Here is a 16,022-nt window from a genome sequence, read left to right on the forward strand (position 1 = left end):
GGGTAAGTTCTAATATTGCTGCTCACGAATGTACCGAAAGGTGGTTAGTTGTCATTGCACTAGAGCGAGTCACATAGAGTGTGCATATTGGCTATGTAAACCATTGTAGAACGCTTTTTATTAAGCCAAAAATCTAGTCTTTTTTAGAGATGCGTTTAAGGAAATTGCACCTTCATCATCTTCGTCTTCTTCTTCAGCCTCTGGTTTTGTTGCGGCAGTGGAGGGAGGAATGGTAGTTATGGCTGGCACAGTAACATCCTCTGTACCATCGGTATTTTCTTTAGCTTCTTGTGCACTAGCCTCTAGAGCGTTAGCGGCCACCTCGGCTTTCTCTCTCATCTCCTGCTCCGCCTCCTCGACCCTCTTCACTTGCTCTGTATGAGTGACCAAAAGTCAAGTCTAAATGCTACAACTACACTCACGAGTGCGCATCACACTGTTCCAATTATAATATGCTAAGCAAGAACAGAATGCCAAAACTCATATCTTATATATAAACCTAGCTATTTGCACCTTCGTAAAAGTTGATGAGCTCCTCAGGCAGCCTCTTGCCAACCTCGCGAGGAGGCAACAGAATAGTGTTGTATTCATCCCAACCCTTCATCAGCCTCAATATCTTCTCTTCTTCAAGATACTGTCGGTCAGACTCAAGGCTGTAAAACTCAATAGGGAAGTCGCACGGGTTCTTCACTATAATGTCCTGCTCGTCACCGATGCTGTGGGGAAGAACTGGGCCAAACTCTATGAGGTTGCGATTGAACTCTAGACGAGGCTCGAGTCCGTGTCCTCTGCACATGACCATGAGACGCTGACTGCTCTGCGCCAGCCTCACTGTCAGCCGCTGCTCATAAGCTCGCTAAAAGTCAGCAGCTATAGTGTGACACATACTGATGATAAGTTAGCAGCTATGGTGTGACACATACTGATGATAAGTTAGCAGCTATAATGTGACACATACGGGTAATAAGTCAGCAGCTATGATGTGACACATACTGATAATAAGTTAGCAGCTATGATGTGACACATACTGATGATAAGTTAACAGCTATAGTGTGACACATACTGATGATAAGTTAGCAGCTATAGTGTGACACATACTGATGATAAGTTAGCAGCTATGATGTGACACATACTGATGATAAGTTAGCAGCTATGATGTGACACATACTGATGATAAGTTAGCAGCTATGATGTGACACATACTGATAATAAGTTAGCAGCTATGATGTGACACATACTGATGATAAGTCAGCAGCTATGATGTGACACATACTGATGATAAGTTAGCAGCTATAATGTGACACATACTGATGATAAGTTAGCAGCTATAGTGTGACACATACTGATGACAAGTTAACAGCTATAGTGTGACACATACTGATGATAAGTTAGCAGCTATAGTGTGACACATACTGATAATAAGTTAACAGCTATGATGTGACACATACTGATGATAAGTTAGCAGCTATGATGTGACACATACTGATAATAAGTTAGCAGCTATGATGTGACACATACTGATAATAAGTTAGCAGCTATGATGTGACACGTACTGATGATAAGTTAACAGCTATGGTGTGACACGTACTGATGATAAGTTAGCAGCTATAATGTGACACATACTGATGATAAGTTAACAGCTATGGTGTGACACGTACTGATGATAAGTTAGCAGCTATAATGTGACACATACTGATAATAAGTTAGCAGCTATAGTGTGACACATACTGATAATAAGTTAGCAGCTATGATGTGATACATACTGATGATAAGTTAGCAGCTATAGTGTGACACATACTGATAATAAGTTAGCAGCTATAGTGTGACACATACTGATGATAAGTTAGCAGCTATGATGTGACACATACTGATAATAAGTTAGCAGCTATGATGTGACACATACTGATGATAAGTTAGCAGCTATGATGTGACACATACTGATAATAAGTTAGCAGCTATGGTGTGACACATACTGATGATAAGTTAACAGCTATGATGTGACACATACTGATGATAAGTTAGCAGCTATGATGTGACACATACTGATAATAAGTTAGCAGCTATGATGTGACACATACTGATGATAAGTTAGCAGCTATGATGTGACACATACTGATAATAAGTTAGCAGCTATGATGTGACACATACTGATGATAAGTTAGCAGCTATGATGTGACACATACTGATAATAAGTTAGCAGCTATGGTGTGACACATACTGATGATAAGTTAACAGCTATGATGTGACACATACTGATGATAAGTTAGCAGCTATGATGTGACACATACTGATGATAAGATAGCAGCTATGATGTGACACATACGGATAATAAGTTAGCAGCTATGATGTGACACATACTGATGATAAGTTAGCAGCTATGATGTGACACATACTGATGATAAGATAGCAGCTATGATGTGACACATACGGATAATAAGTCAGCAGCTATGGTGTGACACATACTGATGATAAGTCAGCAGCTATAGTGTGACACATACTAATGAAAAGTTAGCAGCTATGGTGTGACACATACTGATAATAAGTTAGCAGCTATGATGTGACACATACTGATAATAAGTTAGCAGCTATGATGTGATACATACTGATGATAAGTTAGCAGCTATGATGTGATACATACTGATGATAAGTTAGCAGCTATAGTGTGACACATACTGATGATAAGTTAACAGCTATAGTGTGACACATACTGATGATAAGTTAGCAGCTATAGTGTGACACATACTGATGATAAGTTAGCAGCTATGATGTGACACATACTGATAATAAGTTAGCAGCTATGATGTGACACATACTGATGATAAGTTAGCAGCTATGACGTGACACATACTGATGATAAGTTAGCAGCTATGATGTGACACATACTGATGATAAGATAGCAGCTATGATGTGACACATACGGATAATAAGTCAGCAGCTATGGTGTGACACATACTGATGATAAGTCAGCAGCTATAGTGTGACACATACTAATGAAAAGTTAGCAGCTATGGTGTGACACATACTGATAATAAGTTAGCAGCTATGATGTGACACGTACTGATGATAAGTTAGCAGCTATAATGTGACACATACGGATAATAAGTCAGCAGCTATGATGTGACACATACTGATAATAAGTTAGCAGCTATGATGTGATACATACTGATGATAAGTTAGCAGCTATAGTGTGACACATACTGATGATAAGTTAACAGCTATAGTGTGACACATACTGATGATAAGTTAGCAGCTATAGTGTGACACATACTGATGATAAGTTAGCAGCTATGATGTGACACATACTGATAATAAGTTAGCAGCTATGATGTGACACATACTGATGATAAGTTAGCAGCTATGATGTGACACATACTGATGATAAGTTAGCAGCTATGATGTGACACATACTGATGATAAGATAGCAGCTATGATGTGACACATACGGATAATAAGTCAGCAGCTATGGTGTGACACATACTGATGATAAGTCAGCAGCTATAGTGTGACACATACTAATGAAAAGTTAGCAGCTATGGTGTGACACATACTGATGATAAGTTAACAGCTATGATGTGACACATACTGATAATAAGTTAGCAGCTATGATGTGATACATACTGATGATAAGTTAGCAGCTATAGTGTGACACATACTGATGATAAGTTAACAGCTATAGTGTGACACATACTGATGATAAGTTAGCAGCTATAGTGTGACACATACTGATGATAAGTTAGCAGCTATGATGTGACACATACTGATGATAAGTTAGCAGCTATAGTGTGACACATACTGATGATAAGTTAACAGCTATAGTGTGACACATACTGATGATAAGTTAGCAGCTATAGTGTGACACATACTGATGATAAGTTAGCAGCTATGATGTGACACATACTGATAATAAGTTAGCAGCTATGATGTGACACATACTGATGATAAGTTAGCAGCTATGACGTGACACATACTGATGATAAGTTAGCAGCTATGATGTGACACATACTGATGATAAGATAGCAGCTATGATGTGACACATACGGATAATAAGTCAGCAGCTATGGTGTGACACATACTGATGATAAGTCAGCAGCTATAGTGTGACACATACTAATGAAAAGTTAGCAGCTATGGTGTGACACATACTGATAATAAGTTAGCAGCTATGATGTGACACGTACTGATGATAAGTTAGCAGCTATAATGTGACACATACGGATAATAAGTCAGCAGCTATGATGTGACACATACTGATAATAAGTTAGCAGCTATGATGTGATACATACTGATGATAAGTTAGCAGCTATAGTGTGACACATACTGATGATAAGTTAACAGCTATAGTGTGACACATACTGATGATAAGTTAGCAGCTATAGTGTGACACATACTGATGATAAGTTAGCAGCTATGATGTGACACATACTGATAATAAGTTAGCAGCTATGATGTGACACATACTGATGATAAGTTAGCAGCTATGATGTGACACATACTGATGATAAGTTAGCAGCTATGATGTGACACATACTGATGATAAGATAGCAGCTATGATGTGACACATACGGATAATAAGTCAGCAGCTATGGTGTGACACATACTGATGATAAGTCAGCAGCTATAGTGTGACACATACTAATGAAAAGTTAGCAGCTATGGTGTGACACATACTGATGATAAGTTAACAGCTATGATGTGACACATACTGATAATAAGTTAGCAGCTATGATGTGATACATACTGATGATAAGTTAGCAGCTATAGTGTGACACATACTGATGATAAGTTAACAGCTATAGTGTGACACATACTGATGATAAGTTAGCAGCTATAGTGTGACACATACTGATGATAAGTTAGCAGCTATGATGTGACACATACTGATGATAAGTTAGCAGCTATGATGTGACACATACTGATGATAAGTTAGCAGCTATGATGTGACACATACGGATAATAAGTCAGCAGCTATGGTGTGACACATACTGATGATAAGTCAGCAGCTATAGTGTGACACATACTAATGAAAAGTTAGCAGCTATGGTGTGACACATACTGACGATAAGTCAGCAGCTATGGTGTGACACATACTGATAATAAGTCAGCAGCTATAGTGTGACACATACTGATGATAAGTTAGCAGCTATAGTGTGACACATACTGATGATAAGTTAGCAGCTATGATGTGACACATACTGATAATAAGTTAACAGCTATGGTGATAACTTGCCGGGAATTCATCTAGTTTATAAAATAATCCAACACAAGAGTCAGTTGTTGCGATTTAAAATATTAAAATGATACTAGAATTAATAAAAGTATTGATTTGCCTTCATTATTTTAATTATTTAACTATTGTTTATTCCTAGTATACTTGTCAGTCTCGTGCACTGTGAGATATCATCATGAGTAATCAATATCTAGAGAATTATCCAATGTTTCAAATGGCTCCTGAGTGGTGTAGTGGTAGTGTGCTTGCTTTTTTAATCTGATGCACCGGGTTCGATTCCCATGCGAGGTAATGTTTTTTATTTATTACTCTTAGCATGACTTTGGACAGGCGGTTGGACGGACACTGCTACTATTATAATAAAGATTTTATAAGTATTAAAAACGATTTATTGTTAGTCTTTATTCCTATACTTGTATTAAAGTGACCTCACAACATTCGTATTTGAAAACTAAGCCTCGAGCCATGTGTGAGACAGAGACCCGACTTGACTAGATGTAGTTATCCATACCCCCAACCAAACAGGGCCAAACATTCTAGTCTCCAAAACTAAAATACCCTATACATGGTACAATATTAAGAGTTTGTTTGAGGGAACATCTAACTTACATGACATATGTGCCCATAACTTAAGTCTCCACTCGCATGCATTCAAGTATTGACCATAAGTGTAAATGCACTGACCTCCTCAGTAGGCATGAACTTGACTTGTACATTAACTCTCTGGCCAGGCATCAGCACACCTGATGAAGGCATCAGTTCAAATGTCTTAGGTTTGGCCTTTTCTGGCTTCATTTTACGTCTCAAGTGCATTGGAACATGCTTGTCGATGTTGGAAGACTGCTGCAAATCAAATAACGCGATTATTACGTTATTACTTACCAATAAGGGAAGTTATTTTACAACTTATATATGCTTTAGCAATGCTGTGCAAATCGATTTTTCAAGCAAAGATTTTATTTAATAAAACTAGCTCAATAATGCAAATATAGCCAAATACAGGTAGATAGGTTCATTATGACAGACGAGTGCAGTGAGAGTAACCATAAAAGAAGTTGGGCTAAAGAGTTATAGTGATGTCAGAAATAATGAGGCCACCTCCCATTATGACGCCACCTTCTGTAGGAGCAGCAATGGCTGACACATCATCCAACAGTCAGGTAGGCCATTAAATAGATGAGCTGATATCTAGTCAGCAAATAAACAAGGTCTCATTTTGTAGTTTTGTTTGTAAGAAGTTTTCATAAAGTTTCACCTGTTTTATTATGATTTTTGTTAGCTCTGCAATAAACAAACAACATTTTAGAAGTTGAATCTGCATACGGATGTCTCGAACTTAAATCAGACTTCTCATGAAGAGTTACTAAGTTGGCGGTCCTATGGTTATGAGGCCGCCGCACATTTTAATAGACATTTGATGGTAATGATGATATACTGCCTTAATGTTGGCTGAAACCACCACAAACCATATACCGTTAAATAGAAAATTTTCTAACAATTAATATAGTGTAAGTTTTCAATAAAAAGCAATTAACAAGTAAATTTTTTTAATGAAATTGCGCATACAACTCACCTTGACAAAAATCAAAATATAGTTTAATTATTAGCTAATTGTATTCTCAACTAATTTGTTTTGTGATGCTGTTGCAACACAACTTGAACGGCTCATGTAATAATTGTTGGCAATGAAAAGAGCAATTAGGGATGTGTAAAGTGGCTGAATTATCGTTAATGCTTGTTAGACATGATGCCACAACTCCACATCTATTATAAAATAAGACTGAAAAGACATTCGCTTTATTTTACTAGAACAAGGGGGAATTTCTGTATCTAATAATATGCAATATGTAACAATTAAATGAACTAAAATGGCTCCGACAAGGGTGCCACGATGAACAAAGGAGTGAATTGTTGGGTGGTCTCATAATTTCTGACAGCACAGTAGTGAACAGAGCAATAAGCAGACAGCGAGAGTACAGACAGCGAGAGGACAGACAGCGAGCGGGCAGATGTGATATAAAACAAGACCTGTACGTTTGGTGGATACCAGGAATATGTGTGTTTGACAGCTCTGTTTGGTGAACCGAGTGATGAAGAGATGCCTTGCAGTTTATTGTATGAAATATTGATTACTGATTTTTCAGATTTTGCTCTTTCAATCGATTTTCTAGATTTGATTCTCGCAACTGATTTCACACTATAGACCTGTAACAAGAATTGTAGATATATCTCGTAGGCATCTTGTTGGCAGCAAGCCAGCACATTAGGAGAATTGACAAACAGCAACTCGGCGTAACAAGCAATGCTTCAAGGTTACAACACTACCTTTGCATCTTAGAGAAAATAATTTTAAAATAATGACTACATTGCAAAGCTTTGTAAACTACTGACCACTACAGGAAGAAAATTGTAGTATGTGAAATGAGACCATTCATTTCTTTAATGCATGGAGAAGTGACATAAGATGTGGGCTGACAGAGGACGGCAGGTGTTTGACATGGTTGTTTCTCTCATGCATACACGTACGGCTCTAGCTAAGCATGTGTGAGACAAATAGCATGTTCTGTAGATAATAACCGATAGCTATTTTAAAAAAAATTCAGATAATCACTTGACGAATGTCAGAATAAATTAAAGTTTGCTGCCACATGTTTTATTACCTTAGTTTATTAGAGAAATGTCATGTAGTGTGACACAACTGCCACCAATTCAGTATACAATGTACTTAAGTACTTGATATTTAGCACTTTAGAACTTTTTTTCACCTGATGCTATGTAGTTGAATAGAGCAAATTAAAACACTAACAATCTACATTTTCAAGTTAATTTCATATAATGATCTGAACCTTTTAGTCTACCAAAATAAAAACCTCTACTCTAGCCCAAAATAAACATTTATCTACTAGTCTATCTATTATATATTTATTAATTAAATATAAACATTTATCTATTAGTTGTGGTTACCTCTCTGAGCTCCTTTTCAGTAGGCAGCGCTGACCACTCACATCGCACGTGTTTGTGGTTGTGCAGTTGAACTGTTATAATCTGGCAGATGCCGCAGATGACTTCTCCAAACTCAAGAACACCTGATGAGATCTCCATGTCTGGCATGGTCACGTTTGCTTTAAGACGCATGTTAATCTGGGGGCCATTAATAATCTAAAAAGAAGTTGTTTTTTCTCGATATTCTGCCGCTTAATGGCTGTCAGTACCTAATATAGTTAATTGTCAATAGAACAAGAATCTTAAATACTAAGTACACAAATCTAAAACCAACATTTCTTATTTATAAATGAGCGAGAAATCAAAAATTGACCAAAAAACATAAATATATCAAATAATTTTACAAAATTTAAGAATCGATATAATAACTTAATAGTACAGCGTGCATGTATCTGTCGCAACTAAGTATCAAACAATAATGGCAAAGTGAATCAAACTTTTCAAGTTTAGAAAATTTTTTAAAGACAACAAGAACGTTTAAAAGTTTACGGAGACAACAAACTGCATCAGTATTGAGACCGTCTCTGACCGTAGCGCAAGTGCATTTGCCAAGCCTTTACCAAGGTATAAATATAAAAACTCACGTTTATAGGAACAACACACTCAACAGGTTCCAGTGAGAGGTTAGCGCCTCGTGGATCAAAGCTAACAACAAAGTCGATAGGTTCGTGGTCTGGAGCTCCCGGTAGCGACTTTACTCTATCTAGCTCTACGTTGAAACCGTAGTCAGCAATAGAGTTTTGATCAACCGAGAAAGACACCGGACCCAGCCCAGGGTTAGTAACTCGTACGATGTGAGTCCGCACTGTACCAAGAATCACATGACCAAAGTCCAACACGTAGTCTGGTAAAGTCGGCCTACAAACAGTTGTAGACCGAGAGACAATACAATAGCAACGATAAAGTTACTAAAACTTCATCATGTAGGATACCTGGTTAAACCTACTTGTTCTTTCGCTTTTTGAATTTGCTTTTAGATCCTTGAGCCTTTGGGGTTTTCAAGTTCTGTAGCGCTGTCGTGTCATCAATAGATGTGCGTAACAGAGACTGTGTATGTGAAATGACGGTCAGTCTCTCTATCTCCATCTGAAGGTCAGTCTCCGAGGTCTGTTGAACGGCTGACTCATTCTGACATTGAGGAGATGCATCAGCAAAGGTATCTGTGTATTGCATCTCTTCAGGATGGATAACCAACACATCGGCATCGCCAGGGCACGTGACAGCCAAGTTCTCTTTAGCTTGCTGGATTAATGATTTGTAGTTACCTATAAAATAAATCATGTGTTTTAATTCTTATTTCAAATAATAGTTATAGTTTATAATACACAAAACTACTTCTACAAATTAATTGACTCAAGCGTGAATTCTAGACTTCTTACTAAACCTAAAATCCTTTAAAAAAAATTAGTAATATAATTTATATTACAGGTATGACATATTAATAATACTAAAGTATTATATATTATGTAATACTAATTATATTATTTATATAATATTAATAGTATGTTATATAACACTATATAACAAAATTAATAATATTACCCACTTGACTCTTAAAAATCTTTTACTAAATTTTTTTGCAATATGCAATTGATGTATTGGAGTGTTTTGATAAGTACCAGCTGAGTCTTCATAGCGGGGCAAATCAAGTGTGATTCGAGGAAATATTCCTTCACAGAAGATTGTGATATCTTCCGGCTCAAAGTGAGCAACCTGAATTTGAAATGTCTTTCGGAACTTGTCAGGTAGAGCAGGGAGAAACTTGACTGTCAGTACCATGTCACTCAAGGGCTCTATATAACCCTGGCAAACATACATGTAAGTTAATTATATGCCTGATAATTAAAAAGGAAAACATGAGAACCTGAGGATTACACAAGGTGTAAAGCGTAAGTAAAATTTAAAACACGATGAAGTACACAAACTTCAGAGAGAAAGAGAGTTGAAGCAACCAAAACACGTCAAGAGAAAATTTAGCCTAGAAATGTTTAACAGGAAAAGCCTAAACAATCTAACAGGAAATGTCTGAAAAATACACTGAGCCTAAAATGAGGGAGCTCAGCGGATACCTTATGAGGAATAAGCAGAGGTGCCCCCGGGTCAGGTTTTCCTGAATCCGATGGTTCCATGTTGAGAGCTTCAAATTCGAAGCCGACTCGTCCCCTGTTAGTGAGAGTAATCTGAGAACTAGCCACCTGATCATACATCTGCTTTCCGTAGTCTATCTCCGTCGCATCAAATCTGTATTCTACTAGCGACGACTCTCCTACAGTGTATATAATGAGCTACAGGCAATGTACTAGCAAATTACCATCAAAATGTGTAAAAAAACCAATTGGAGTACAGATCATCAATTACCTGCAATACCTATCTCACATCACCTGCAGTACTTATGACAAATCACTTGTAGTCCCAAGCACAAATCATCCACACTGCCAAACATGAATCCCTAACATAATTGTTATGAATCACCTGCAGTGCCTGTCAAAAGTCACTTGCGGTGTCAACCAGAAATCACCTGTAAGACCTACCATGGATCATTAGTAGTACCTGTCAATAATCACCTGCAGTGCCAATCTTGAGGCACCAACTGTGCTTATCATAAACCAATTGTGGCACCTATTACAAATGAGGTGTACATGTATTTCTGAATTTTTATATATTTTAATTTACTTTTCAACTAATAACTCTACATATTTTTGTATTTAGTACTTCTACATATCCCATTACATATATTAGCAATTTCAATTAAGGCCAAAGAAGTGTTTTATATCAAAATGAAATGAGCTACATGCCATTGGCTGTCAATCTCATTCTGTTTATGAAATATTTTTGACAATATATTTTGAGCTACTAAACTCGCCAGGTAAAGCAAACAGGCGCTGTGGAAACACCTTTTACTCTGTTACAATGAATGCCAAGATAAACAGTGGTCAGACCTAGCAGGTCGATTTCATAGGTAGGTCCTCCTTCAACTTCACACAGAGCTTTAGCCTGACTCTCAATGTTTGCATGACCATAAAATGTTAGTGTAACCTGCTCAGTCTCGCCGGGCTTCAAGGTGCCATATAAAGGCAGAATATCAAACACCTGTAAAAGTAACCCATTCGATTTTCTGTAAAAATCGATTTTCAAAACTGCTACTAAAGATGTAGAGCAATTCAAGAACCTAAACAAAGGTTTTATGGTGATTTTGAAATAAAAACGTGGTCATATCACAAGTCATTCCACCAAAAGATTGGGAGCTTTCCTGACTCACCTCTTCTACGCCCAGAGGCGTGCCACTATCTCTCTCTCCTTCTAGTAGTGCCTTTATAGTAGAGTTGATGGCTGGAGGGGTTTTCAAAGGTCCCATTCTAGTCTGAGGACGAGACTGAAGACCCTCCCCCAGTACCTCCGGAGGTGCGATGTCTACATCCTATGATAATCATAAAGGTTTAAATGAAATTTTATCAATTAAATTTAATTAAAATTAAAGGAGACAATTGCTAGCATTCATAATCTCTGTTTTTTAAGGCAAACAGGTTGGTTGGAGCCTTTTCAATAGTCAGCTGGCTAAAGTGATAATCACATGACTACCTGTGATGATCACATGACCACTTGTTATGATCACATGACTACTTGTGATGATCACATGACCACTTTTGATGATCACATGACCACTTGTGATGATCACATGACTACTTGTGATGATCACATGACCACTTGTGATGATCGCATGACCACGAGGAACTTACTCAGCTTTGGTTAACGGTGAGGCGCGTGTTTTCCATAAATAGTGCATAAAGAGTCTATTACTAGCGCTAAAGAAAAGTAGCTTTTACCTCTTGCTTAATTATAGATGGTTCTTTATGAATGTCCTCAACATCGGCAAGAGTTGTGGGAACCTGTACTTCTGTCGTCTCTTCTACCGCTCCAAGAGAGTCGACTCCAGTGCTCGCTTCAGGCTCTTCCTCCTATAAGGCATTAGCATAACATAAAGCTCAGCCATTCAAAACCCAAACACGCAATAAAGAAACTTGTTTCAATTCGACTTCTGTAGAAAAAGACGGGAGATCAAATAATAGTTTATATAATATGCCTGTACTACTAATAAGTTGAAATGAAACCGAGCAGCAGTAAACCATGATGAAATTATGAAGCTGGACATTCAGAGCAACCAGCGAGTTGAGCAGCATGATTGACCTGAATATTAGACATGTTGTTAGGAGTGTTTGGTCTGGCGGAAGGCTGAATATTGAGAGAAAAAGAGAGCCTCTCTACTGGAACAGTTAAATGGTAAGATGTATGTGTGGTAGTAAGGTGGCTCACTTCAGAAACCAAGGAGTTATCGCGCGAGCGATCGAGCTGAAGATAGGAAGGTGGTGGATATTCAAAGTGGGATAAGCAGATGGAACAAACAGAAAACTTGATAGAGAGTATAAAGGGTAAGGAGAACCAAGTCTGCTCCGTTGCTGTACCTCGCTTTTTGTTACTTGAAGATAGGGTTCAACATTGTTATGAAGAATAGTGCCTGAATTCTGAGTGCTTTCAGGAATAACATTGACAAAGGTGGGGTCGGCAACATGACCCGATGATCTGGTAGAGTTAAGAGCATAATAAATGATATCCCTCTTGAGAGAAGGCTAAAAGACATTAGACAGACACGAAGAGTAAGTATTTCACAGCAAACTAAAATTCACCATAATCACTTCTATTTTTGAGCGTAGCTGTGGAAAAGCAGATAAATATAGCAATTAAGCTTTCAAGTAGACATAAAAATGGCAGTCGTTATTGACTGAAACATTTTTGTGTTCACAGGCACGAGTGAAAATTCCTTTACTTATGCTAACTGCAGATTTGTTCCACTACATGAATTTCCAATCAAGCACTACTTTCAACCAATGCAAAGTTTTAGGTGTGCAGATGCTATTGAACTATTGCCATGTAAGAAAAACAAAAAATAAAATTTAAAATGAAGCGTAGAATGTAACAAACCTTGGTTATGTTGGGAGAGGAAGGAAGTGCTTCTTCACCCGTGCTAGCAGTAGGGCCAGCATTACTAGCTGCCTCGGCTCGAGATGTTTCGGTGACTTCGATTGCCGGCTGACTAACCGTCTCCTTTTCTTGCCTGAAGTCTTTTGCGTTCTCATCACCCGCTGCCTCAGCCTGATGTGCATAAAATATTGCTAACAGGTCAGGCCTCCTCTTGGTCAGATCCACCACAAATAGAAAACTGTATTGCTATAGTTTTTTTTAGTTCCTAGACTTTAAAACTAGGTATAATTAGGGCCGGGCTGTCACCGTTCCATTCAGTTTTTGATAAATCAGATGAAAACTCAAACACATTAAGAACAACAAAAGATGACGTATTTAAAAAGACTTGCTTATGGTAAATAGTAATTATAGATTTTGAAATTGAAAAAAAATTTGGGAAATCATTTAAAAGTCAAACTATTAATAAAACTCAATGTCCATCTCAGTTATGGGAAAGCAGCAAACATAAATTTGAACCCTCCAACTAGCCAGAACCTGATTGAGCTCCAACAAAAATCCAACATTAAACAGAAACCTCTCATCACTGATGTTTTCAGTTAGTCTGCATTATAGTAAACATACAAACATCTCTGTAACAAATCATTGCCAACATCAATACTAAACATCAAACCAACAAGATAGAACAACTCTCATACTTGTCCTTCTCCATACAGAGCTATATAATCTCCTCCACACGTTGTGTCTTTAGATGACTAAAAACAATGAGGTATTAATCTCCTAATAGACTGAAATATGCAACACTAGAGAAAGCCGAAGGGGGAGCAAAAACAGATTTGACTTGCAGCATGCAATGACTGACAGGAGCTGGTCAAATATACATACAACTTTGATAAGCATCACTTCATCATCAGTGACAGCAGCTGCCATCTCTTCATCTATCACAAGGGTGTAGGTTTGCGGAGGAATAAGGCGCTGACGACGATCAATGCATGGCTCGTCTCCAACCAGAAATGACCAGCGGTAGTTGACGTCCATTGGACTAAGCAAGAAGAAAACACAAATGTTAGTTGCAGTTGAATCTAAGTAGTAAACAGGGGGAAGGTTGCATTTTGACTTATCTGAGGACTTTACATATTTACATTGCAAAAAGGTGTTAATTTATCCAAACAGACTTTAAATATGTAAATGATCAAATACGGGCAGTAAAAACAATAACGATAGCGTTTTATCCTAGCATTTTTAATTTATAATGGAACCGCAGAACAAAAAAAGTTAGTAAAATGTGTTTTAAAACAAATACAAAGAAAGTCAACCATAATATATTTTATCTTAAATAAAGCGTTTAATCATCAGAGAAAATGACATTTCTAAAATTGCTGGTTTAAGAATGATATAACGAGTCGCATGAATAAAACTGTTTAGGATTAACTATTGATTTTAAGACTTCTCAAACATATGGCTAAGGCTATGTCAGGGTCTCTTACTTCTCCGTGAAAATTTAAGATATCTACCGTGAGAGGCAACCAGAGAAAATCTCACCTGTTGTTAGTAATGTTGACGTATCTTGTTACCTCGGTATCATTGAGCACGCAGCCAAAGTCTACCTTGGTCTTCTCAAATGCTAGGTTAGGGAAGTAGACCTCTCCTCTCAAGGCAATATAATCCTATGATTAAAAAATCATTTAAAGACACGGAAAGGTCATTATGGTGCTGTGAAAGCAATGCAGTTACACACCAGAAGCAACAGTCAGTACTCACCACGTGTGGATGCTCCATGTACGACACACTAAGAACTTCGTCAATAGTCCTGATGTGTGAGTCATCCTTGAATGCCGGGTCAAACTGTATCTTAAGCGTGTAACTTTCCTTCAGGTCCAACTTGATGCTCAGCTCTGTAGTCTTACTCGTCTCCTGGTCATCTTGCTCTTCAGTGAGCAGACAGAACGGGTACTTCAGATCAAGTTTGACATTCAAAGGGAGGCTTGAAACATTCCTCAGCAAAAGTTCTTGAGACTGAACTTCCAAAGTGTCATTGGGCATCTGTTCAACATATCCATAGACATCAAGATGTAATTACTTTGAACATTTTTGGTTTCAAACATATCAAGTGACAGACAAAAATTGCTATATATTGCACCCTGTCTTACAAAATGTTATGTCAACCTTATCAGCACAAAGTTATAAATAGAGTTTCAATAAAACAAGCTGCTATGAAATGTTTAGTATGAAAGTGAGGTTGGAAATGCTACGGCACACATCATTGGCTAGCAAAGTCTAGGTGGCTATGGAAGAGCTTATAGTATAGCTGAGAGTATAGCCATAGGATGGGAGGCACTGCATGTGCCCCCAGCTGACTAAGCTGATTAGGTAGAAACGATCTACATTGCGACTATCCATGCTTTCTACACTCTAACTGTAACCTTGTAGGGTCCGACGTGTCTTGTTAACGTTGAGGGAAATGTATACTGGTGGACCAGCTAAAGCAAGACAGAAGGCAAAATTTATTCCTTGGATTCCAGGTAACAAGAATCAAGTTTGCAATAATATCAGCAAAGATGAGAAGAAATCATGTAGACATTGTAATTCCCAATAATTTGAGGACTTCAATCATCTCTCAGTGCAAAAAGTGGGTTAGTAGCTTTTAGTTTAGATAATAAAAAACTTCATCAGACAATTTGGAAAACATTTTTGTAAAAGATAAATTTATACTTAACCAAATTATTTGCGTGAGACTTAAATTCCAATGGTTCTTGATATAGGAATAGTCAAGAAAATATGACACAACTACACCACACCATGCCTTTTGTTCCCATTC

At 37.6% G+C, this 16,022-nt stretch overlaps 1 protein-coding gene across 1 annotated transcript in view; it reads right to left on the reverse strand.

Moving 5' to 3' along the window:
* LOC137390873 (hydrocephalus-inducing protein homolog) overlaps positions 1 to 16,022 on the reverse strand; it is a 55,520-nt gene that overhangs the window by 31,318 nt on the left and 8,180 nt on the right. The window contains exons 17-33 of the mRNA XM_068077189.1: positions 14,966 to 15,247; positions 14,747 to 14,871; positions 14,090 to 14,246; positions 13,903 to 13,959; positions 13,208 to 13,378; positions 12,691 to 12,855; positions 12,055 to 12,186; positions 11,490 to 11,648; positions 11,170 to 11,320; positions 10,300 to 10,496; positions 9,850 to 10,033; positions 9,177 to 9,495; positions 8,815 to 9,088; positions 8,192 to 8,386; positions 5,912 to 6,070; positions 514 to 856; positions 171 to 374 (exon numbers count right to left, since the gene is read on the reverse strand). Coding sequence (XP_067933290.1) covers positions 171 to 374; positions 514 to 856; positions 5,912 to 6,070; positions 8,192 to 8,386; positions 8,815 to 9,088; positions 9,177 to 9,495; positions 9,850 to 10,033; positions 10,300 to 10,496; positions 11,170 to 11,320; positions 11,490 to 11,648; positions 12,055 to 12,186; positions 12,691 to 12,855; positions 13,208 to 13,378; positions 13,903 to 13,959; positions 14,090 to 14,246; positions 14,747 to 14,871; positions 14,966 to 15,247 — 3,274 coding nt within the window. The remainder of the gene's footprint in view (positions 1 to 170; positions 375 to 513; positions 857 to 5,911; positions 6,071 to 8,191; positions 8,387 to 8,814; positions 9,089 to 9,176; positions 9,496 to 9,849; positions 10,034 to 10,299; positions 10,497 to 11,169; positions 11,321 to 11,489; positions 11,649 to 12,054; positions 12,187 to 12,690; positions 12,856 to 13,207; positions 13,379 to 13,902; positions 13,960 to 14,089; positions 14,247 to 14,746; positions 14,872 to 14,965; positions 15,248 to 16,022) is intronic.

The sequence above is a fragment of the Watersipora subatra genome, chromosome 3 (assembly GCF_963576615.1).
Source record: "Watersipora subatra chromosome 3, tzWatSuba1.1, whole genome shotgun sequence".
Classification (NCBI taxonomy): Eukaryota; Metazoa; Bryozoa; class Gymnolaemata; order Cheilostomatida; family Watersiporidae; genus Watersipora; species Watersipora subatra.